The sequence below is a fragment of the Urocampus carinirostris genome, chromosome 5 (genome assembly GCF_059441175.1).
Source record: "Urocampus carinirostris isolate Australia breed hairy pipefish chromosome 5, RoL_Ucar_1.0, whole genome shotgun sequence".
NCBI lineage: Eukaryota > Metazoa > Chordata > Actinopteri > Syngnathiformes > Syngnathidae > Urocampus > Urocampus carinirostris.
The window spans coordinates 31,012,916-31,037,845 of NC_142353.1; the positions used below are offsets into that span (position 1 = coordinate 31,012,916).

General features: G+C 37.5%; 1 protein-coding gene across 4 annotated transcripts; it reads left to right on the forward strand.

The window, feature by feature from the left end:
• The first annotated feature begins 3,526 nt into the window (after positions 1-3,526).
• On the forward strand, positions 3,527-21,160 carry rhobtb2a (Rho related BTB domain containing 2a). 4 transcript variants are annotated; one of them, XM_088336439.1, is made up of 12 exons: positions 4,015-4,108; positions 5,592-5,763; positions 6,421-6,480; positions 7,709-7,910; positions 10,745-10,848; positions 12,742-12,927; positions 13,862-14,802; positions 16,298-16,416; positions 16,734-16,884; positions 17,883-17,971; positions 18,090-18,195; positions 19,478-21,160. In XM_088336439.1, the coding sequence occupies exons 4-12, from the start codon at positions 7,731-7,733 to the stop codon at positions 19,681-19,683; spliced, it is 2,082 nt and encodes a 693-aa protein (XP_088192565.1). In that variant the 5' UTR covers positions 4,015-4,108; positions 5,592-5,763; positions 6,421-6,480; positions 7,709-7,730; the 3' UTR covers positions 19,684-21,160. The 4 variants fall into 4 exon arrangements, with proteins under 4 accessions (XP_088192564.1, XP_088192565.1, XP_088192566.1 ...); XM_088336440.1 differs by lacking the exon at positions 6,421-6,480; XM_088336438.1 differs by lacking the exons at positions 4,015-4,108; positions 5,592-5,763; positions 6,421-6,480 and adding an exon at positions 3,527-3,784.
• Positions 21,161-24,930: the final 3,770 nt, after the last annotated feature.

The following is a 24,930-nucleotide window of genomic DNA, read 5'->3' on the forward strand; positions in this document are numbered from 1 at the left end:
TTCATTATACTTTAATCAAGACACACACACTCTTGGATTTCTGGGCTCTTCTTTTACTAATCATTGACTGAAGAAGCTTGAATAATGCACAAAAAAACTAATAATACAATAAAATAAAGACAGCTAGAAGTTGAGAACCTAAACTGGCACCATTTGGAGGGACGACAACATTGGCTTGTTTATTGCGTTATTGTATTTTGATAGAGTTGCCCCTTTTACGACACACCAATACCAATACCTAGCAACAACAAGACGTTCTGAGAAGTTCTGCGTCGATGAAGATGACGGCCCAGTCTTTAGGTCCTTGGAGGTAGAGCGATGAGGAATCCTGGTAGGCTTGAGAGCCGGTTGGGACGAGGACCACAGGATGCAGAGTGTTGGAAGTGTTGACTGATGGTGGCTTGAGGCTTTTCTGAGGTCGCTGGCTTCGTCCCACTGGTTTGGCCTTTAGCTTGATCAAGCTTGGCTGCTGACTTGGCAAAGTTCTCTGGCTGTTAGTTGAGCTGAGACCTGGCCAGGACCGGCCAGGTTCTTTGTCCAGCTCATCCTGTCAGGACATGCCGTCCTACCTTGTGGCTGGCCGAGTTCAGACTGCCCCTGCAAAAGGTGAGACGTGTACCAGCTCTCTGTTCAGGTCTTCTGGGAATGGCTGACACCCTGTGGCGGAGTTGTCACAGCAACCTTTGACGCGCAAATGCAAGATAACGTCCCCTCCCCAACCTCACATTTCACCAGTCTATACATTGTTTGATCATTTTGTGAAATTGCGAAACAAAATTCTCACCAAAAGTTGAATACTCGACAATAATCACTCATAAATCTGAGTTAGAATTATTAGAGAAAGGGTGAGGGAAAAATATTATTCTATATGTTATGAGTCTGATTAACCTTTTTTCAGTATTACATGAATCAATGAACACTGATTGGCCGTAGGGCAGCCTGCACGGGTGCAAGGCCACTCTCCAGTTAGTATTTGATTTCTTACCTGTCATGGTCGCCGTGGCGACCGGTCTGCCCCACCCCCTGGGCACCAGCTGAAGCAGATCAACTAATTGCGTGGCTGCTATTTAAGGTTGGGTGGTGGGTATAGCTGGTGTCGGCTCACTAAACATTGTCCGTTCTGTTATGCCTTGTCCTGTTTAGTTGAGTTGGAAGAAACCTGTGTTTGCACGTTTTTGTTAAAGCCTGTTTGTTCTGTCTTGTCCCTGAGTTTTGGACAACTTTTATTTTGGTGAATAAAAGTTGTGATCGTCACGCAATTGAGTTCGCCCTTCCTGCCTCCGTTCTGGTCCGGTCACCCCTTCCACCTCGTGACATTACCATCTTCTTATCTGTTTTTACTGGGATGCAACATCACATTCTGGTACTCTGGGAGAAGAAAAAATAAGACTTTCAGAGAGTTGTTAACACAGTCCAGAAAATCATCGGCTTCTGCCTAATCTGGACGACTTTGCAGGACCGTGATACTGCAGCAGGGCCAACAACATTATTTGACCTCCTGGTCAAGTCAAATCAAGTCACATTTATTTATATAGCCCTTAATCACAAAAATGTCCCAAATGACTGAACAGGATTACAATTACTCCATTACCTGATCTTACTAACAAACTCTGTTAGGTGTTACAGCTTCCTTTAAATAAAGACTAACAAGCTCAGGGACAGTTTCTTTCCCAGGGCCATCACTATTCTAAAAGAGCACACAAGATGGTTTTGAAAAAAATATCAATCATTGCCCTATTTTTATTGCATTATGTTCTGGTGCACTTACAACTTAGGCCTGTCTAAAAGCCAAAAACAGCCAGAGGGTGCCAGGGGGATTAATCACTTGATTAGGCACTTATGGCGCTCATTAAATCTGCTGCATATAAAGATAGCATGGACAGAACTCCAGCTTCGGCTCGTTGAAGCTTTTGCCCGTCCACACCGCTCCTAGGCTCTTTTGTGCTTTCAAAAGACACATTCTTTTGTATTTGTATTTACCCAGGCTTGATTTCTAGGACTGTGTTTTTGTTGGCATTATTGCTTCCCTTTTGCAGAGCACTTTTTTAATTTTCCTTGACCCCGTTAAAACTGTCAACTTGATGCTTTTGTCCGTGTTTGGACTGCCTCCACCCATCTTGACAAACTACATTGTATATATTTCTAATCCTCATGTTATTTTTCTCTTTCATTTTCTTAAGTTTCTTAAGTTTCAATTACATTTTTGTACAGGGAAAGTGTACATATATTTTGAAGTCATTGTTTGTTAGACCTTTTTCTTCTTGCTCACCTCGTCTCTATTCCAGATCAGTCACTGGTAGCAGATGATTGCTAATATTGTCGCAGTACACAAGCAAATGTTATCATTGATCAAGCATTTACTGTAAGTGGGGAAAGAACGAAGAAATATGCTGAAATATTTTTTTGTTTTGCCCTTTTGATAAATAGAATGATCTTGTTTATACTAATCATCTTTGTTTATTCTACATACTCTTGTCTTGCTGCGAGTGAATGGGCACCTTGTTGTTTTTGTAAGGTTTATTATCGCTTAATAAGAGGAATTGCAATCATTAAGGGTGCTGCACGGAATTTGGCCATCTTCTGTCTTAAATCATCATTGCAACATATGTCAAGCTCCTTATGTGGCGTGTGCAAGTATGTGCATTTCTTAGGCACACCTGAATGAACTCTCTTAATCTTTTTGGGAGTTTGGATTGGCTTTGACTGTATTTGAAACCTTGTCATACTTTAACCATTTTCATGCTAAACTATTCAAAAAACGCGGGTGAGCATAGAATCATTTTCCATTCCCCCCATTCCTGCTTCATAATGTGCTGCACGTCCCGAAAAGCATTGTTGAAAGTAAGATAAAAGCCGATAGGTGTGGTGGGAAAAATATTACATAGGCTCATTGATCTCAGTTGAGCATTTATTAACACATTGTCAGGATCTGGTACAACTTTGCTCATTGTTTTAAAACCTGGTTTGTTTTTGTTGTTCCTGTATTTTGTTTTTAGATACCATTCTTAGTAGAGCACACCTGCCCCCACTAAGGCTTCCCTGCATTTGGGTCCACTTCCACAAACGTTACTTACTTATGTAATAAATATTCTACTTCAAACTTTTTAAGGACACCTCACACAATGCACCCCATTTTAATAGGCAAAACTTTTGGCTGAGGTTGCCAAGTATGTAATCTGGTTGTAAATGTACATTACGCTGTAATCAATGACGATGAAGATAATTATAAGTGTACAGTAATTCTATTGATTCCTGCATCCATTTTCACAACAAAGTCATTACTACCATCTTGTTCGTTAAGCCAAGAGGTTTTATGTCACAAGGAGCTGGCATGTGATCTCCAAAGCACCCTGCAGAGAGCGATTAAAGAGCATGTGTTCCTCTTCCTGGGCCATCGAAAATCCGTGGCATGAGATTGATGCCACTTTAAAGTGGATCACTGTTTAGTAATAGACGGGTTTCTCTTCCTCCCTCCCTCTCTCTCTCTTTCTCTCTCTCTCTCTCTGCCTATTATTAGCCAGGGAGGCCGAGTACGTGGAGGTGGGTCCATCCACATGACACTCACGGCAGCAGATCTGCACGCTACCGGCGTGAATTCAACTGGGATTATTATTTCAGCCTTTTGCATCCATCCAAAGTAGAACTATTTTGGAGCTTCGATCACTCACTCCACCGAAGATGAGGTTGTATAGGGGTTGCCGCCAGGTGCAAAGCCGCATCCGATGGAGTCGTGCTTTGTGTCTCGTCTCTCCTCCAACCTCATGCGCCACTTCCTTGCTTTACGGTAAGCAGCTGCCGAGAAAGCGCACAAAAAACGATTTTGCATGCGTTTATTTTCTTCCTTCGTGCTGTTTTTGTGCTATACGTGCTGTGGCAGCAGATAAACACGGCCGAGAGTGAGTGACGAGTGCGTTACGTAACGCGTAATGCAGCACAGCTTCTTGACGAAAGAGGTTGCTTGGTTATAGCAACGTGATCGGGTTTTTGACGTTTATCGTAAACGAAAAGCACACAGTCACACCCTCCCAACGAACTGAGTTTGCATTCTCGTTCAATTCATCCGGCAATAATGCGCCAGTCTGCAGAATAGGAAAACCAGATGCGGCATGTTTGTATTGAGTCCCAATGGCCGAGAGCTTTAGATGCTTTGATTTGATGACAACATTTGAATGAAGGCAGATTTTTTTTCAATGAGTGAATCGTTGAAGAAGCTTTGATTCCATATATGTATTATTGAATATCTGAAGATACGTCAAATATAATACAATAGAAGCTAATGGAATAGAATAGAATGGAATAGTCTTTATTATTACTGTTTACAACGTTAGTGTACCTTGTTTACAACGAAATTAGACTGAACAGTCCAGGTTGATTGAATATAATAGAATGGAATAGAATAGAATAAGACAGGATTAAACACAATGAGATAAAATGCAATAGAAGATAATAGAATATAATAGAATGGAATAGTCATAAGCATTGTTTACAACGTTAGTGTACCTTACAAGATAAGATGTGGCAGTCCAGGTTGGTTGGATAGGGTAGGGTAGGGTAGATTAGACTAGAATAGAACATAAAATAATAGAATAAAGTAGAAAATAAAAGAATAAACCAGAATGGAATCATCTTTATTATTATATAAACGATTAGTGTATTTTGTTTACAATAAGATCAGATGTGGCAGTCCAGGTTGGTTGGGGGGAGTAGTATCGTCTTTATCATCATATACGCCATTAGTGTACCTTGTTTACAACAAAATACGATTCGGTAGTCCAGGTTGGTTGAAGAAGCATTGATTCCATATACATTTTACTGAATTTCTGAAGAAACACTGATCAGAATAGAATAGAACAGAACAGGATAAGACAGGACAGAGCATAATAGAATATAATACAATAGAAGGTAATATAATATAATAGAATAGAATAGAATGGAATAGTCTGTATTATTATTGTTTACAACGTGAGTGTACCTTGTTTACAACGAGATTAGATGTGGCAGTCCAGGTTGGTTGGGTAAGATAGAATAGAGTACAACATAAAAGAATAAAACAGAATGGAATAGTCTTTATTATTATTTACACCATTAGTGTACCTCGATTACAACGCGATTAGACATGGCAGTCCAGGTTGGTTGGATAGGATAAGATAAGATAGGATAGAATAGTCTTTATTATCATATACACCATTAATGTACCTACCTTCTTTACAACAAGATTAGATTTGGTGCTCCAGGTGGGTTGAAGAAGCATTGATCCCTTATAATTTCTTCAATCTCTTAAAATGCATAGAATAAAATAGAATGGAATAGTCTCCATTATCATATAAGATTATTAGCCCTTGTTTGCAACAAGATTGGATGTGGCAGTCTAGGTTTGTAAAATAGTATAGAATAGATTAGTCTTTATCATTATTGTTTACATTGCTAGTGTATCTTGTCTAAACAATGCAGAACAAACATGTAAACAGAGATGTTTTGATGACAATGTTGAAGTAGAGGAACACCTAGAAACTGCTACAGCAGCTCGGATTTAGACCAAAATAGCCCCATTGACAATGACTAATCAGACCTCACTCCTTTTCTTTCATCAGAACAAGGACTGTGTGTCTGCGTTGCTCACAAAAACATGAATCACGTCGGCTTTTCATTGTAGCTCAGGCACAATGTCCATTGAGCAAATCCAGGTTGAATACGATGATGAGTGTCTGATAAGAGATGTGACGCAACAAGAGGTTCTGCAGTTTCCTTGGAAACCAATATCAGGTCCATAACCACTCCTTCCAGATGCAAAGTAATACACTTATGCTGAATATTAGCCCCAGGGGGCACAGTTGATAAGCAGCTAGCACGGGTTCTAAAGGGTTTTGATTAAGCTAGTTATGCTTCTCGACACTGTTAATTCCAACTCCTAAGGCTATTTATCCAGGGTTTAGCAAGCCTGGCAGGATGCGAGTCATGGTAATAAGAATAGATACATGGACATACCAAAACTTACTCTATTTTTTGCTTTTGAATCGATTCCAATATAATAGAATAGTCTTTATTTAATTGCTCAGAATTGAGTGTACAAGTGTACATTGTTCAAAACAAGTTTAACCATGTCCTTTCAGGATACACATGCAATAAAATACTTTAAAAAAAAAGACAAATAATATTGTTACTCAATAACAGTGTTATTTTCTGTAATGCAGTAAAAAAAAACAATCTCTTGTGTTTTGGATGCAATCAAATAAAATATGTCATTCTTTTAATATTGACCATCATCGCATTTTGAGATTAACATGATAGAGAAGATAAACATATCAAGAGTTTTTTTGCTATTATATGTTGCTAGCGATACTATTTGTAGGTTTGAATTGTAATTTCAGTGGGTTTTTTTATTCGTTATTTGTTTTTATTTTTTAATGTCTTCTCTGCAAGGAAAACAAATGGAATACAGTGAGTCACTGAAACACGTCAGCTTCACCCTATTTCCTTTAGGTAACTTTTTTGTACTTTTTTGTATTGTGTACTGTATTATATTATTGTTCAGCTGCTTTTTTGTGCAAATATTTTTGTTGGTTCCTTTTGCTGATTAGTAGTTGATTTATTTAGTGCTGTACCTAAATAAAAATCCACAATAACAATGGCTTACACCAAACTATATCTTAATATGTTAGAATATCTTTATAAAGTATACTAGAAGACTATTCAACTAATCAGAATTATTAAAATAATCAAACGCTTGCAATTTTTCAGGTAATTAGCAATGAACACAGAGTGTACGATACTTTTGTTTGCATTAAAGACATCTATATTCTATTTTTTCTGAGTCAGTCCTGTCCAGTATATTTCCAATCGTTTTACAAAATCACAATAACCCATCGCTGTGCAACAAGCTATTTTTGGAACCGGTTTGCTTGCTGCTCAGCTGCATCATGTTGCTGACCCCTGCTATAGTACCTAAATGTAAAAGAAATCACCATAGCTTCTGTGAGGTTTATAAAGAATACACTACGACATTAAAAAGAAGTAAAAAATAAAATATAATTGGGAGTACACGCATAGCCCAAATACCTAAATTTGTATGCAGATTTTGTGTTAGATGTCATATATGTGTAGCTCATATTGGATACCTGAAAAGGAAATTTCATAGGATGTTAGTTCGTTATTTTGACTATTATTGCACACTGTTTTTTGGACTCTTACATCATTGTCACTATCAGCCAATCATTTTGTTGTTCTTCGATTTCCACACCCTTTTCCGTGGATCTCCTTTTGCAAACTAGGAGATTGTATGAAAAGAAAGGGCTCCATGGAGGGCATTATACCCGGTTGGACTTTATTATCTTAAGGCTTCTCTTTCTATCCTTCTTGGAAGTTAGAATTCCTTCGATGTATTCTCTCTCTATCCTGTTTGTCTAATCAAATTTAAACTTTTAACTATGGTGTGGGATTTGTTTTAAAATGTGATCTACATCAGCTATTGATGTAAAAAGTCAATTCTGTTGAAAATACCGCAATGTGTATTTGTCGACCTCAGCTTTCTTTAATGTCTGCCAGTCCCTTTAAATCTTAAAATTGTGACGTCAATCCAAGGACGGACGACTTGTGAATGGAAAGTTACGAGTCCATTCAGCACTCTCTCTGCAGAGTGCGCAGGAGGAGTCACATGATTTTCTTCCATTCACATCGAAGCTTTTCTGATGTTCAGCTTTTGTTTTGACAGCTCGTATTTGACAGATTCTGATATGGACTATGAGAGGCCTAACGTTGAAACCATCAAATGCGTGGTGGTGGGAGACAATGCTGTAGGAAAGACTCGCCTCATCTGTGCCAGGGCCTGCAACGCCACGCTCACACAATACCAGTTGTTGGCAACACACGTGCCCACTGTTTGGGCTATCGACCAGTATAGAGTTTGCCAGGAGGTGAGGATGCTTACCTACAACATCATTTTGAATACAGCAGTACCTCTTTGTACGAGCACCTCTTAAACACAAGAACTTTGGTATGCGAGTTTTATTTGTGCCTCCTGCCATCAGGGGGTTCTGAGGGGGTTCTGCAACTGGGAACAAGTGTGTCCAATATCCACACTGTCCTGTCCCGAATTATCCCCACCATTTATAAGGATGTTTTGGACAGTACATGTCATCAGGTCATTTTCATTTCATTGCAACAGTCTGTTTTTTTGTTTCTGATTTCTGATTTGAGCCTTTTGTAAGTGTTTTGGTGCCAATTTGTTACTTTATTCATTGCATTTTACAATTTGGTTTTGTTATTTGTTTTTGTTTGGTACTTTGTCAGATTTTGTTCTGTTTGGGAATTTCATTGTTTTTGTGAACCTTTAAATGTTTGGCGCTTTGTACCTTCTTTTGTTATTAAATACCTTCCCTCTTTTTGAGCACCCTTGCCTCCAGTTCCTGCTTCCCCCTCCAGGGGCCATCACCCAACAAAAACCCAACTCTTGTTGGATGAAAAAAAAATCCAGGCCAAGAGCAGTCCCAGAGGCTACCACAAGAGACCGCTCAATGCTCGTGACCACTCACAGCCAGCATCACTTTGTCCAGTTTGAGAATAGAAACTACTATTTGCAAAAAGGAAAAATTGTGCTGTAAAAATATTTTGTGCGTGCGTTCATTTAAAGTTACAGTAACTTTAACTTTAGGTGTACAGCAAGTGCTTTTATATCATCAAAAGTCTCAATCTAATACGTGTCAATCTACGCCAATTGCATCCCTTATTAATGATTGCAAATCCTCCTTATTAAAGGATAATAAACCTCACAAACACAGCACGGTAGAACAGTGGTTCTAAACTGGTCCAACTTCAGGACACACCTTCCCACCCAAATTGCAAGCCGCGACCCAAAATAAGAAAAAAAAGTATCCGCTTCTCAAATTTATCGAATCAAAAACAGAGTGCAGTTTAAACCAGAGATAGTAGAATATATTCAGATTTAAAAAACAAACAAACGAAAGAACAGCAAAACCAAAACAACTTCAAGTAATAATATTCCTTGTTAGGTACGGCTCGCCTCTTTTTTACACTTTACACCAGCCATATTGAATGGATGCACGAGATAGCAAACAATAAAAATGTCAAGTTCTCGCTGGAGATACAGTGTCAAATGTGTACACACGAACTAGGGAGAGGATGCGGATTTCCTCTCCGGGGTGGATGCTGGGGGACCTCTCACAGCGCCACCACACGGCAGTAGCGGCAGAAAGAAGCACTACAGTAATGTCCTGTACTTGGAAAAAAGTGCTTACTATACAAAATCTAACTTACAGCAATGTCCGGATATTTTTCAACATCCCGAAAAAAAATGTTCGTATCTACCGTTTTTCGTAAGTCGAATGTTCGTAATCACTGTTCAACGAGACAATGAGGAAAATAAATGTGATAAACGGAACAATTAAAGATGTTAAATTTTACCACAAAAGCCTTTATTCAACTTACTAAAATGGGAAAAAGGGGGATTGTTGTCTAAAAGCATGAATGGCACCAAATTCAGAACAGATTTTTGACGTCATTCGTCGTGATCAGTGTTGAATGAGTTGATGAGGAAAAAAATTGGATCTACTGAAATAATGAAGATATTGGATTTAACCACTAAAGCCTCTATTCAACGTACGGTACTAAAACGAAAAAAAAGGAGCAATAAAGTGTAAAGCCGCCAGTGGCACTAAATTCAAAACCGATTTTTGACATCTTTAGTCAAATTGGTTGTGAAAGAGTTAATAAGGAAATAAATATTTTGAACTGAACTAATGAATGTATTGGATTTTACCACTGAAGCCTTCATTTAACTTATTTAATATAAATAGGATAACGAGGATTGTCGTCTAAAACCATTAAGGGCACCAAATTCAGAACAGGTTTTTGACGTCTTTAGTCGACATTGGTAAAGAATGAGTAAATGACACAAATATTTAATTAATTGTCAACAAAAATAACCACAATTAATTGACTTCGATTTAAATTATTTTTTATGACCGACCCACTTAAATGCAACAATGAGGTTTGACATCAAAAACCGTCAATGGCACAAAATTTTAGATCATATTGTTTATGTTTTTAATTGTCACTAGTGGAGAATTGGTTATTGATAATAAAATTAATGAATTGTCAACAAAAATAAACCTCGCGTACATTATTGACTTCCCGCCCGGTTCCTGGATAGCCATCCTACTTGAGTGGAGGGTTGACGTCTTATTCTGTCAATGGTACCAAATTCAGAACAGATTTTTGACGTACGGTATTTTGTCGTGATAACTGTTGATTGAGTCAATGAGAAAATAAATGTGATAAACTGAACTAATAAAGATATTGAATTTTACCACAGAAGCCTTTCTTTCAACCTACTAAAATGGGAAAAGGCGAGTTTGTTGTCTAATAGCATTAATGGCATCAAATTCAGTACAGATTTTTGACGCTTTTACTTGTCATTGGTGGTGAATGAGTTAATATCATCTCATTTATCTTATTACTGTATTTTTATGATTGATTACTATTTGAATGTGTTTTTTAGTATCAAGGATGTGTGTTTTAGAGCTATTTAGGGTTCGCTTTGATGCTTTTGGGGAGTTAGAAACAGGCCAATTATTTTTGAATTGCTTCATATTGGAAACATGTGTTCATTACACGAGCAATTCGAGCTACGAGCATGATCCTGTAACAAATTTAACTCGTATAAAGAGGTACAACTGTATTTGGGAACTGGGAGCTTTATGTTTTCATGACCCTGTCGTCCTTTTTGAAGGTTTTGGAGCGTTCGCGGGATGTAGTGGACGATGTCAGTGTTTCTCTACGTCTCTGGGATACTTTCGGCGACCACCACAAAGACAGACGTTTTGCATACGGCAGGTGAGAATTAACCTTTAAAAACACTCTCAAAAATGAGACTATCCCAATACTTAGTTAAATGTAATGCTAATTTTTTGGTCATTTTAGACAAAACAACTCAATTAGGTAATTGGATTGTTCTAAACCACCTATGTTGAAGAGAAGGTTTCTATGGCCCCTGAGATTATCTTGATCTATTATTGTATCAAATAATCATTGATGTTGTTTTTGTTACTGTACATTACTTTGCCGTGAAACAAAAGTGTTGCTTTTAGTTAATATATCTTTTAGGACTTTATTGTATTTCAATTCAATTATATTTGAAAATAAATTACAGTTGATTGACCCCCACGACCCTACCGAGGATAAGTGGTGCGGATAATGGATGGATGGATATAATTTATATATAAAAAATCATGCATTTTTAATTCTTGATTTTTGTTTTTAGTTTATCTCTCTCACAGTGGACATGCACCTAAGATGAACAAATTTAAGGCCCCTCCATGATTTCTAAGTGGGAGAAATAGCAAAATAGCAGGGTGTCCAAATACTTATTTTCTTCACTCTATATATATTTAAGTGAATCTATCCCATTTGCTAAAATGGAAACTCATAGCTACCGATGGTGCCTGGATAATACTGGCTTATATTATATTTTAATGATGTGGATTTTTTTATATACTATTTTTTTCTTATTGAAAATTGAAGATTACTGACAGAGCCAAGAAAATATTGCTTTATTTATCTGATCATATTGGAATATATGTGTTAGTTTTTCATTTAATTAGGTTCACTAGACTATAGGCGTCATTAGAAAAAAATCAGTTCAGCTTTCAGCTTGTTGCCATTTTTTTCATTTGGCTCTCTGTCTGTTTTGACTTTTTCACCCCTGTTCTAAACAAAATGGCCCTGACTGTTTTGTGTAAAATAAACCAATTTTGAGGGGGCTGCTTTTTCAAAAGCATACAGGATGTCAACTCAAGTATTGGGTTGGTCCATTTTTACCTTCATGTTTTTTGGATTGCAAACTGTTTCATATCAAATTAATATATTTTTGGCATTGTTATTTTGAAAAAAAAAAAACAAAAAAAAACTATGTTTTTGCAGAAGTCTCTTGTACAAAAAACATAAAACTGCAAAGAAACACTTGACATTAGGTCAAATACACTTAAATAATGGGCTGAACCTTTATTGACCCGATTTTGGGTTCTTTTTACCCAGTCGTTTTGACAGTGTGCGTTATTCTTTTTAGAACAACACAAACAATTGGGTTGTTTTGTGTATAATGACCCACAAAATCGTGTCGAATTGACCAGAGTATTGTTTTGATCTTATGTTTTAAAGTGAATATATCTAATCCAATCATTATCCACTGTTTGGAGTATGTCACTACAAATTGTATGTAGTCAGGATTGGATGATTTTTTTCATCATGACCTCTTTATTATTTCAGTCATTTATAACTTCATTTATTCAGTCATTATTAAATCCCTTCTTTATGTATTCAGTCTCAATTGTAAGGCTTATCCATTGTTTCAGTTGTGTTTTATTTTGAGGCTTGGGCTCATCACATAATTTCTTAATAGAACTGATTTGAAAAAACACACCCCTTTCTCGTGGAAAATGCTGCTCTCCTAGTTTTGTTTTCCTTATGTTTCGGTCCTTGGGACTGCCCTCCAAGTATAAAAGTAATTGTCTGCAATTTTTGCTGTGGACTTGTGAATCCTACAAGCCATTTTCAGGTAGCCCATTTGTGCCCAGAATATTCTGTGATAATAAAATGTCAAAGTAAGTGCTCTTCTTACCACCAGCGCTTGTTTTACCTAACTCACGACCCGGATGTAAACAAACTTACACAGAATGAATAAGGCCTTCCCTCTACACCATCCATGAACCTGAATGCATTTTCTTTAAGGTCCGATGTGGTGGTCCTATGCTTCTCCATCGCCAACCCAAATTCTCTGTATCATGTGAAGACCATGTGGTACCCTGAAATTAAACACTTCTGTCCCCGTGCACCTGTGATTTTGGTGGGCTGTCAACTGGATTTACGTTACGCAGACCTGGAGGCTGTCAACAGGGCACGGAGGCCTTTGGCAAGGTACGAGACTTCCGTTGCGTTCATTGTTAAACAATGAGTGCTTATGTTTGCGCTGTGCCCTTACCTAAAACCCCAAATTTCACAAGCAATTAATGCCTAGATTGCTACGATGCCATTGCTGTTCTGTTTACTGCATGTGACTTGACCTGGACATTATACAGGATGTTCCTAAAGTCTTGGGCACATTTTGACATTGATAATATTGAAAATGATTAAAGATATAAAAACACATCTGGTAAATTCAGAAAGCTTGTTATTAAAATGTTTACATGGAATGTTCTAAGATGTTCAATAAAAGGACCATTCACACATCCACCCATAGTCATATTCTTTCCAAAAGCATCCCAGCGTTGCATTGTCAATGGTTAAAAATGCATACAGTAATAATTAATGCCTTATCTCATTATCACATTATTTATACTTATAGTGCCAGAAACACTGATTTGCATAGTACATTTTTTCCTGCATTTTGTTACACAGTCTCCCGCCTTCTCCAAATTTCAACAAAAAAAACGTACAACTTTTATCACCATTGTAAGTTTTTAACATTTACTATACTGAAATCTGACTCTGAAGACATTTCACGTGTCTTGTCCTAAAGTCAGGGAAGTTATTGAGCCGAGCGCGCAGTCCTTTGAAGCTTGAGAGAAGGGTTATATTATATTTACGTATACATATTAAACCGTAATATTATTGACTCAGAGTTAAGGAATTAGAGAGACTGTTTAACCTTTCAGAATGCAGGTTTTTTGGGGGTGCACCATCCTGTAGGGGCTTATAGTGCTGAAAACACAATACACCACGTTGTAATCAATGACAATCACAACACATTTGTCTATTCTTGATTAAGCTGCATATACAAGACCTAAAACATCTTTTGCATATTTCACTATTTTGGCTAAGTCCCCGTTTAATTCGTATTTTTCCTTTTCAGACCTATCAAGTCCAATGAGATACTTCCTCCAGAGAGAGGCCGGGAGGTGGCCAAGGAGTTGGGAGTACCGTACTACGAAACCAGTGTGGTGGCGCAGTTTGGTGTCAAGGATGTCTTTGATAACGCCATCCGAGCTGCGCTTATCTCACGTCGCCACCTGCAGTTTTGGAAGTCTCATCTTCGAAACGTGCAGCGACCGCTTCTCCAAGCGCCATTCCTACCGCCCAAACCTCCACCACCAATCATCACTGTGCCGCCTCCGCCTACTACCACTGAAGAGCACCCGGTCGGTCTTCTGGAGGACCCACACTGTGCTGATGTCATCCTGGTTCTGCAGGAGCGCCAAAAGATCTTTGCACACAAGATATACTTGTCCACCTCCTCCTCTAAGTTCTACGACCTGTTTATCATGGAAACGCAAAGCGAGGAGACCGAACGGCCATCCCGCGGTCCCCTCTCAGGACGAGAGCTGCTAATGCGAGCAGCTAGCTTTGACGTTTGCGAGAGTAGCGACGAAGGAGATAGGGCAAACCTGAGAGCATGCACCAGCGACGGCACTCTAAAAGACTCGGAGGGAGGCCGTCGAGGACGTCTACTTTCCTCCTGGAGCCGAGCGTTCGTTAGCATCCAGGAGGAGCTAGTGGACGATCCCATAACGTATAGCCCAAGGCTCATGACCGTAGTGCACATGGACCAATCCATGCAGCTCGGTCCTTTTCGAGCAGTGCTGCGCTACTTGTACACGGGCCAACTGGACGAAAACGAGAAAGAGCTCATGCACATTGCACATATCGCTGAGCTGCTGGAGGTGTTTGACCTGCGCATGATGGTGGCAAACATACTTAACAACGAAGCCTTCATGAACCAAGAAATCACCAAAGCCTTTCACGTACGCCGAACAAACCGAGTCAAAGAATGCTTGGCTAAGGGAACCTTTTCTGGTAGGTTCAAAATCATTTTACATTTTTTGGGCGTAGGAGGCAAACAAACACAAAGACAATATTATCCGCATTATAATGTGCACCAGTGTTCTGGTCATATGTCTTACCCTGTCGAGACATCGGACCGAAGGCGGATATGACAACAATTTTGTTTACTTTATAATCAAGTAGAACCAGACACATTGAAATTCTGAATTATTGCAAATGGATCTTTGATTGATTATATAAAACAAAGTTTGGCAATTAGAATTCATACATACACTGCGTCATTACTGTAATCAACATACTGCATACTAAAATACCACCAGAGAAAAACACGGCAGAAAACTGTATTTTTAAGCTGTAAAAAGTCAAATACGACTACATAAAAACATTTTTAAGCGCATCGTCAAGAGAGTAAGGCAAGAAATGTAATGAGCTTTGTGCTGGAATTGTCTAGTACTATTTTTTGTATATTCATAGATAATACTTGGATTCTTTAATTTTAATTTCAACATGTTTGCTTCTTATAAAATAAGAGAAAATTAAAAATAGCCAAAATTGTCTGAGATGGCAAGAATTTTATAGTGACATATTTTTAGTACTATGAATATTGCTATATGTGTATCATTTAACTTTATTTTTACTTTTTTTTTCTATAAACAAAAAAGGAGAAAAAACACCCCCAAAAAATAACCAAATTGTCTTATGTGGCAATTCAGAGCTACTTTTAGTAATTTTTAGTACGTCTTTTCTTCGACAGTTTATTTTTTTACTTCAAAAAAGTTTAGAATGTAAAGTAAGAAATGTAATCCTTAAACATGAGCATATTTTGCTGACAATCGGGCAATAGTTTTAATGTAATATTAGTTTGTATTTTTGTAGGTATTATTTGGATATATTTGGATATATTTGGATATATATATATATATATATATATATATATATATATATATATATATATATATAGAGAGAGAGAGAGAGAGAGAGAGAGATATATATAGATATATATATATATATATATATATATATATATATATATATATATATATATATATATATATATATAAAATAAAATATTAAAAATGGTGAACTGTATATTATTTTCTCAGAATCATGGATATAAGTAGTATATTTATAATTTAATTCAATTTTTCATGTTTTATTGGTAAAAAGAAAGGAAAATAAATTACCCAACTTGTCAAATGCAGATTGCAGATTTTTTAAAACTATTGTTTTCCTTTGTAAAAGAAAAAAAGAAGGATTGGTCAGAAGTTGTAATTACTCAGATTTTTTCACCAGCTTTTTGTTATGGAGAAATATAAACTTTATATTTTAAAGCATTGTTTTTTCTAAATTGAACAGAAATGTACTTACTGAGTGTGACATTGGTGGAACATTTAGCATTTGTTATGGAAAGTTCTATGCAAAGTAAGCTAAAGTATTTTTATTTATTTTTTACATTTTTTTTATTTCTGTGATAAGAACAAATCTTTATGTACTCTTCGTCATGCAGATGTAATTTTCAAGCTAGATGACGGAACCATCATGGCTCACAAGCCTCTGCTCATCTCAAGTTGTGACTGGATGGCAGCTATGTTTGGTGGACCTTTTGTGGAGAGTTGCACCAAAGAGGTATGAAAAAATGATTTTTTTTTTAAATAAAGAAATGGCCAGCCATAACTGCAAATCTTTTTTTCTATGCTTATTTTTTTTACACTGAGACGCGATTACACAGTAATTACTGCCGAATCAAGTTTTGCACACTACTGGAGCAATTTTCACAAGTAGAACACCACTCAACTGTCTGATCTGTGTGCAAAGAAATTTGATCACCGGCTTCCAAATGTGTCATAATAGAATTACGCTGGCTTCTGCGGGTCAATTTTCAGATGGTAGAGAAGCGAAAGATTGATGTGGCAACAAAAAACTTTGATTTTGTCTTACTGAAGGTGCTGTTCCCCAACACTACTCGCAGCTGTATGAGGGCCGTGCTGGAATATCTATACACAGGCCGCTTTTGCTCTCGCACTGACCTAGATGCGATGGAGCTAATTGTTCTTGCCAATCGTCTGTGCCTCCCCCATTTGGTTGCACTTACAGGTAATACATTTCAAGGGCGTAGTTTTGGCATTGACGGATGTGGAAGTGTCGCCACCAATATCGAGCAATCATTGTTTTGTCACCACCAATGCCAAGACCAAATCCACACCCTTAAGACATTCACATCTGTGATGCAGATTACTCATTTAATGCCATAATACGTTTTCAAAAAAATAGTCCCTGAGTAAAAATACATTTTCCTTGTTTCATTTGAAAAAAATATACAGTATAAAGGGTTTGGCGTTGCTCATTAGTAAGTATCAAGCCTTTGGGAATGATTTCAGTATGATAAATCACTATGAAATGGCAGGTGTCGCTTCCATCAGGTCTTTGTCTACACGTTGTGGAAGCCCAACTTCCAGGTGTATCTTTTTACTTCCCCTGAATGAGTGTGTGTAGGCAGCTCCATTATGGCGAGTAGTCATAATGAAGCAGTGGGGAGAGAGTTGCGAGATATGGACAAATAATAATAGGGAGTTAACTCCTCAAAAGAGCTTATTCTTTTTCAAATGAGGAAACGCGGTCACTATGGGGACTCAAAGTTCATGCATACTTCATGCATCAGTTCAGTGATTTTGCAAAAAAAATGGTATTTTCCTGGCAGAGTACTCTTTTTGTTTATGAAAAGCATTGTTTAGATATTGAAGAAAAAGCACTGAAGTGAAATTTCTGCTTGAAATGGATCCTTTCAATAAAAGCTGTTTTTCTCAAATATTTATTGGAACCTCTCAATGTTCAATTGTTGTCTACTAAGCAATGGTTTAAGACGAGAAACATGCTTTTTTTCTAATGAAAGATAAGGGTTCGAGATTTCTTTTGTTATGTCCTATACGCATATAGCTACAAAACAGAATTTTCTGTAGGCCTTCAAAAATGACTCAAAATGTCAAAAATTGGCACCATGTCTCTCACTATGAGAAAAATGCCTGGCATTGAATGAGTTAATAAGTGCAATTTTTATTCACGTTTCTAACTTGAATTTTTATCATTTCTTGCAGAACTCTACACGGTAACTGTGCTGACTGAAGCCGCAATGATGGGAGCTGACATTGATGGAGAGGTCCTGGTGTATCTGGACATGGCCCAGGTACTGTGATAAGCCTGTTTAATTCTTCATAAACCAATGCCAGAAATGTGTTGAGGAGAAAGAACATGTGTATTTAAATCAAAACGTGAAGTAATGGATCCGTCTTTGTTTTTCATAGTTCCACGGTGCTCAGCAGCTGACTGGCTGGTGCCTTCACCACATCTGCACTAACTACAACAGTGTTTGCCGCAAGTTCCCCAGAGACATGAAGGCGAAGTCTGCAGGTAACTGATAGGTCTTCTAAAGTAAAACATACACCCCATGGGTCTGATCAGGCCCGTGAGGTAATGCTGAAAGAAAACAATCGAAAAATGAGCTCCATAACGTCCACTGGATATAGCCAAAACCACATCTGTTGCAACGTGGTCATCCTGGAAGAGGGATCACCTCATGTGCGATCCCTTCTCAAAGTTTCTTTGTTTTCCTGATGCTGAGGTTTTTGAGTTTTTCCTTGCCCTCATTTAGGTTTTCGTTTAGGGGATGGTGTAATAATAGTCTGTAGTTTGCAATAATCTATGGTCTGCGCAGCCCTTTGAAACGCCTTGTGATTAGGGGCTATACAAATAAACATGACTTGACTTGACTTGATATTAAATTGTTATACATTAGCTTTGTCGCAATGGCGCTGTCCTTTCTTATACAATAATAGTTATTTACGGGCTCTCACAACCGTTTGGAACCGGACACATGTGCATTCAAACACCCGTATGTTCTTAATAATATTATGATCAAAATAGCTCTGAACCCCGAACATTTTTATAACTTATTTTAAAACGATTTGACATCTAATTTCTTCTTTAAAATTAAGTCACTAAACACTAAAGATCCAGTTTCACATAATGTATGTTAAAATACATATATTTTTCAAATTGTACTGTTCCTGCTCTCTGATAAGAATTATTGGTTGTTATTTTTCCAATTTTAAAATGACAAGTGTCTTACAATGTGAACAAAATAAATCGACAAAATGAAACATAATCGTTTTAAGGCCCAGGCCTTAGTAACATGTTTACATTTTTGGTTGCAGCTCGTTGCTCTCAGTAGGGTGAGCTTTTTTCATGTACCTATGTAAATGTGGCTTTTTGGCACAATAGCAGACCACTTTACCACACGGATTAAACCTGGCATTGTCCTTTTATGTAGTTGCATGAATTCTAACAGATGGTGGGTTGGCCAGATTAATCTGGCAGTCCAAGGTTTTATGTTGCCCTCTCTTCTGTCAGGCAGACTGGATGCAGTGAGCCATCCTGTAGCCATGCAAGAAGAAGGCTAGCGAAACAGTCATAAAAGTTTGCCTATCCGTCACACACTCAGGCGTAGACTTTAGTTAGTTGCAGGGGTTGCTGGGTGAGGGAAGGGACTGTGCTATTATCGAAGTAGTGCTTTGAGAAAATTGGTGCAAAAGCAACATATCGATCCCAGTACTTGCTTAGTTTCGATTATATCGATATTTGTGAACAGAAAACGTTAAACTGAATCGGTTTCTATTCTTCTATTCTAATTCAGACAACCAAGACTACTTTGAGAAACATCGCTGGCCTCCTGTCTGGTTCCTGAAAGAGGACGACCACTACCAAAGAGCTCGGAAGGAGCGCGACAAGGAGGACTACCTCTACCAGAGGCGGCAGTGTAAACGCAAGTGGCTTTTCTGGAACCTTCCCTCATCTCCCAACTCAAACTCTTCTTCTTCTGGCTCGTCCGCAATTATTTGAGCAGGCGGCAAGGCCCATGAAGGACGGTCGTCCGAAGACATAAAGCTAATTATCGACTCGAGCTGCACAGTTTGAGATCGGTGTCTTTTGTCACCCTGTGTTCATACATTCAACCGATTTCAGGACGTAAGTTTTATTGGGAAAAGAAAACACACCTTGGGAATAACCCAGAGTTTAAAAGAAAATATATATAATACATTACCTTAGCAGATGTATAATGACCATTACCAAACCTGAACTAAAAACCAAGTGCTGCTTATTAGCTGCAAAAACCAGCAAATCAACACACAACCTGAGTCTCAGAGATATAGAACTTTGCCCTTAAGTGTTTGTACAATCTACCACATGAGTACACTCTGTCATCAAAAACAGGACTTTCCAAAACTTTGTCCATATATAAAGCACTTGGCACATTTCATCTTGGAAATGTTTGTTTTCACTTAGCTGTGCTCAAACCGAGTCTGGCACACTCCGTATTTATTGTTTCATGTCGTGGTCCTGTCTGCCGCCTCAAAAGGGCTTTTGTTTACATAAATGAGTTTATTTTCCAGAGACAGAAGGGAACTCTAAATACATGTCGTTTGTCAAGTTTAAGAGAAAAAAAAGCGTCATATCTATTTGCTCGTTTTAATTAGTGGAAGTAATATTATAATACAGTGTTTCTCAACTGGTGGGTCCAGACCAAGAATTTTGCCTTGGCTAAATATGCTAAGAAGAAAAATATACGAAGGTTCAATTGCACTCCTTAACAGTAGATGGCGATAATGCCCTGCCCGATCTCTTCTTCCTGTTCGGTCAATTGTTGCCATCCTGATTGTATTTGAGAGGGACCATGTCTCAATCCATTGTACTTTTTTTTTTGTTTTATTTCTCTTTTTGCCCACTATAATGTGTCCTAACAAATTTAATATAAGGACAAGGAAAAGTTGAAAACAGTGACCTCAACGCTTAAGCTACAGAAGGAAATAATTACAAAAATACCAAAATGGTGTGAGAGTGTCTGCCATTAAAGCACTGCTTAAAGGTACGGTAGATGATTTAAAACATCTTATATTTTTAGCTTTAGTACATGAATCTTTTTTATCTACATGATTGAATTATTTACATTGTTTGGGCACATGTTTTATAAGTATTTTGGGTACGTATTTGTTTTGGTATATTTCAAGCTGTTTGAGGGTATCGGCTTGAATACAATGTAGGCTTATGTACGAGTATTCATAACCAAGCTGTTTTGGTTTTGCTGGTTGTTTTGTGTTTGTTTGTTTGCTCGTTTGTTTCTAGTTTGTATCAGACCAGTTGAGAACCACTGATTTATTATAATCAAACAGTGGGTGTGTCTACATGCAGGAAATAATCAGATTGCAAACAGAATATTGCCAGTTTTCTGGTTATGTAAATCTGTGTAAACATGTACAATGATTTGATCAAGTTCTTAGTCTATCTGCGAGTATTTTGATTGCTATGGTTGGGTTAGCCTATCCTGGATAAGTAATATTTGGCTTGTTAGTATTTCCTGAGCATCTCATCACAAATACAAGTACACAGACGCGTAAAATATGTATTTTCATTTGACAAATAAGAATGAAGGAAGATGCAAACCATACACTCTAGTGGTAGACAGGGTTAACCCTTGCCAGCCAATCAAAAGGCACACAGAGACCAACTACCGTTTAGACACGTAGATCAATTCATTGAAAGAAAAAAGTATGATATGTATTTTGGTGATTTCTTACATCTTGCAGTACAGTGTGTGTTTAAATATGTCAAGTTGTGTGTTGTGTGTATTTGTAAGGTCAACGACTATGTCACTTTAGTGCAAAGAGGGAAGATTGTAAATTGTACATTGAATGTTAGATTTTAAAAATGTATTGTTCACTGTAGGCAGAAAGCAGGACAGCACACTATAATGAACAAATACATGACAGGATAATGATAAGTTGTTTTTGTGCAGCTACTTAACGGTAAAGTGTGTCATTTGAGGTGTCTTTAAAAGTTGAAAGTAGAATATTTTTCCTATTCAGTATGTGTTAACAATGCCCAATTGAGTTCAAAACGCCTTCGCAGTATATGTTTTTTCCTCTGCGTCTATCTACTTTTGGCACCACTGTCATGGGACTTGCAACCCATTAGAAAGCAGGAAAGGAGCAAGGTGGGATGGACAAGGATTTCATGCTCATCCTTGTTTTTTTTTTTGTTCGTGTAGCCTAAAAATGGTAAAAGTAAGAAAATCCCTGTTTCAAAGGCAGTCCAAAGGCCAACCCAAACCCCCAAAAAGATGGAAAAAGAAGAGTTTATTAGTACTTGGGGAGTGAGTAGACAGAGGCTGCAATCCTGACTAAGTCCGGAGATACCGGCAGAGAGTAGCAACATTTTAAGTTGCGACACCACCTTTAAGTGTTGAGGGAAAATGACCTGATAACTTGTTCTGCTGGCCTCCGGTTAGACTACTGTGATATGTAATTTAAATGCAAAGAGGAGATCTTAAAATTGGACGATTCATAAGAACATCATTACTACACAGGTTATACAATAAAATTACTGTTTTTCTGGACTATAGGGCGCTCCTAAAAAAGACAAGAAATTTCCAGAAATTTGAAAGAGCGCCCTTTAATCCTGTCAAAACAGTAGGTTACAATTTTTATTTTAAATATACAGTTAAAAAAATTGTAAAAACACTTGAAATTACCTCGCCAAATTCTGAGAGCGGCGTGAAAATCTGATCTTTGTAGAAGTAATAACCTATTTTCTCATTTTCTAGACTAGTCTATTTCACTAAGATCATTGGAAGATACAGTGTCTTTTAAAAGTATTGCCCCCTCCTCTAAGAACTTTTTGACATGTCGCCATATTTCAGGCTTCAAACTTGTAGATAAAAAAACTCAAAATATTTTTTAAGAATCAACAACATGTGAGACACATTTGTGAAAAATAACTGAATTTATTCAACTTTTCGTGTTTTGCTAAAAAATAATTTGAAAAATTGGCTTTGCAAAAGTATTGCCCCCCTTTGAGGTCCTACTTCGCTCATCTTGAAACTGAAGTACTTGCCCATTATTCCTTCCAAAACAGCTGAAGTTCTTTAAGGTTTGATGGTACTTGTTCATGCGCAGCATTTCCTTTTTTTGATCTTTCTACAAATGCTCTACAAGGTCGAGGCCTGGACTTCTCCTTGGTCATTCTAACACCCTTCTATTGTTGTTTTTCAACAATTCCATCGTAGATTTTGCTTTATGTTTGAGGCCATTGTCCTGTTTGGAAGAGAACGTCCACCCCATTATTGGGTCTCTTGCGGACTCCAAAAGATTTTCTGCCAGAATAATGCTGTATTGGCTTCCTCCATCTTCCCATCGATTAACAATCTTCCCAGTCCCTGCTGAAGAAAAGCAACCCCAGAGCAGGATGCTGCCACCATGTTTAACAATGGGGATGGTGTTTTCAGGGTAATGTGCAGTGTGACTCTCATGCCAAATGTAATGCTTTGCATTCAGCCCAAAAAGTTTAATTTTGGTCCCATCTGGCCAGAGGACCTTTTTCCACATGTTATGTATAGTGTTGCATTCTTTCAGAAAGAGCTTTCTTCTTTCCACTCTTCCATAAAAGGCAGATTTATGCAGAGTATGACTAATAGTTGCCTAATGCACAGATTGTTCCGCCTCATCTGTGTATGCCTACATTTTATCCAATGTGATCATGGGTCTCTTGGTTTCTTCTCTGATGAGATGTCTCCTTGATTGGGCTGAGAATTTAGAAGGACAGCCTGGTCTTGGTAGGTTTGCAGTGGTTTCATGCTTTCTCCATTTTGATATTGTGCACAGAGTGCTCCGAGAGATGTGTCAATGTTGCAAATTCTTCTTGAATTCTTTCTTGCTTTCAAATTTTCCACAACTTTATCCCAGACTTACCTGGTGTGTTATTTGTCTTCTTAATGCTGTCAGTTATCCAGTGTCTGCTTTCACAGACTTTTGAGCCAACGGAGCAGGTACATTTAAAATGAGACATAATGCACTCTGTCATTTTTATTAGTTTAGGTCAATATTGGATCATTCAGAAGTCATCAGGGAACTTCTGAAGTCAGTTGGTTGAGCTGAGGGAACAGGAGGCCAATATTTTTGCAACACCTACTTGTCAGTTTTTTTGCTGTAAATATATGAAATGTTGAAATAATCCAGTTCATGATTGTGTCTCACGTGTTGTAAATTCGTAGAAAATATTCATATTATATTTGTATTATAGTTTTTTTAGCTTTAAGTGTTGAGCCTGAAATGTGGCAATATGGCAAAAAGTTCCTGGGGCGCCATTACTTTCATTAGACACTGTATTTACTGTATTTTCTGGACTACAAAGCACACCTACAGAACAAAACAATGCAAAATGTATACATTAGAAATCAGTGCGCTTTATTAAAAAATACAGTAAGAAAACAGTGGGGTTTTTTCTGATTTGTATGCAATGGCTTGAGTTCAGATTTCAAAGCTAATTTTGTGCTTATGAACTTATTGCTTAACCTTTTGTTTTTTAAGAGGACAAAAAATGGAATATCCTTCTAATTCTAAAAATTTTCCTTGCCATTGTTATGTAATTGAGAGTATGTATTTTCTTTCTTAGAGAAACAAAATGAACATGTATTTAAAAACATCCAAACACACACTTTATTTTCAGTATAAAAAAATATGACATTAACGAAAATGTTATAAGCAGAATAGAAGGTTCAATGTTTCTCCACTCAATGGTGTATTTTATTCATGTCCATGCATTTAATACCTTGGGGTACTGCTTTTAGCGAAACGTAAGCATATTTTTCCCCATCAATGACACCTCATGCCTTAATGTACAGTGTCAGTCTGTGGTTTTGAATGTAACGTGGTGTTACTTTGTTGGTCTCAATCTTCATATTTCAGAATGTGAGTATTAAGCAGCGATTATGGGTTACTTCGGTTTTAACTCTGCATATCTTGTTTAAAGGGACAGTGTGGTAAAAAAAAACATAAATAAAACAACACTAATTTAAATAACACCGAAAAATATAAGACCTATCATGTAATCATGCTTTTTTAAAATAGAGAAATTAAATTTTTTTTTTACATAAAATGATCTTCACCTAAAGGGAGCCTACTGTACATCATTTACTGCCATCTTGTTGCCAAGACTACCCTCATAACCTGTGTTTTTTTTGTTTTGTTTTTTTTTCCCCACATAATCTTCATTGTTTCCTTTTTCATCCTAGAGCCTCCCCAAAAAAGAAAACTG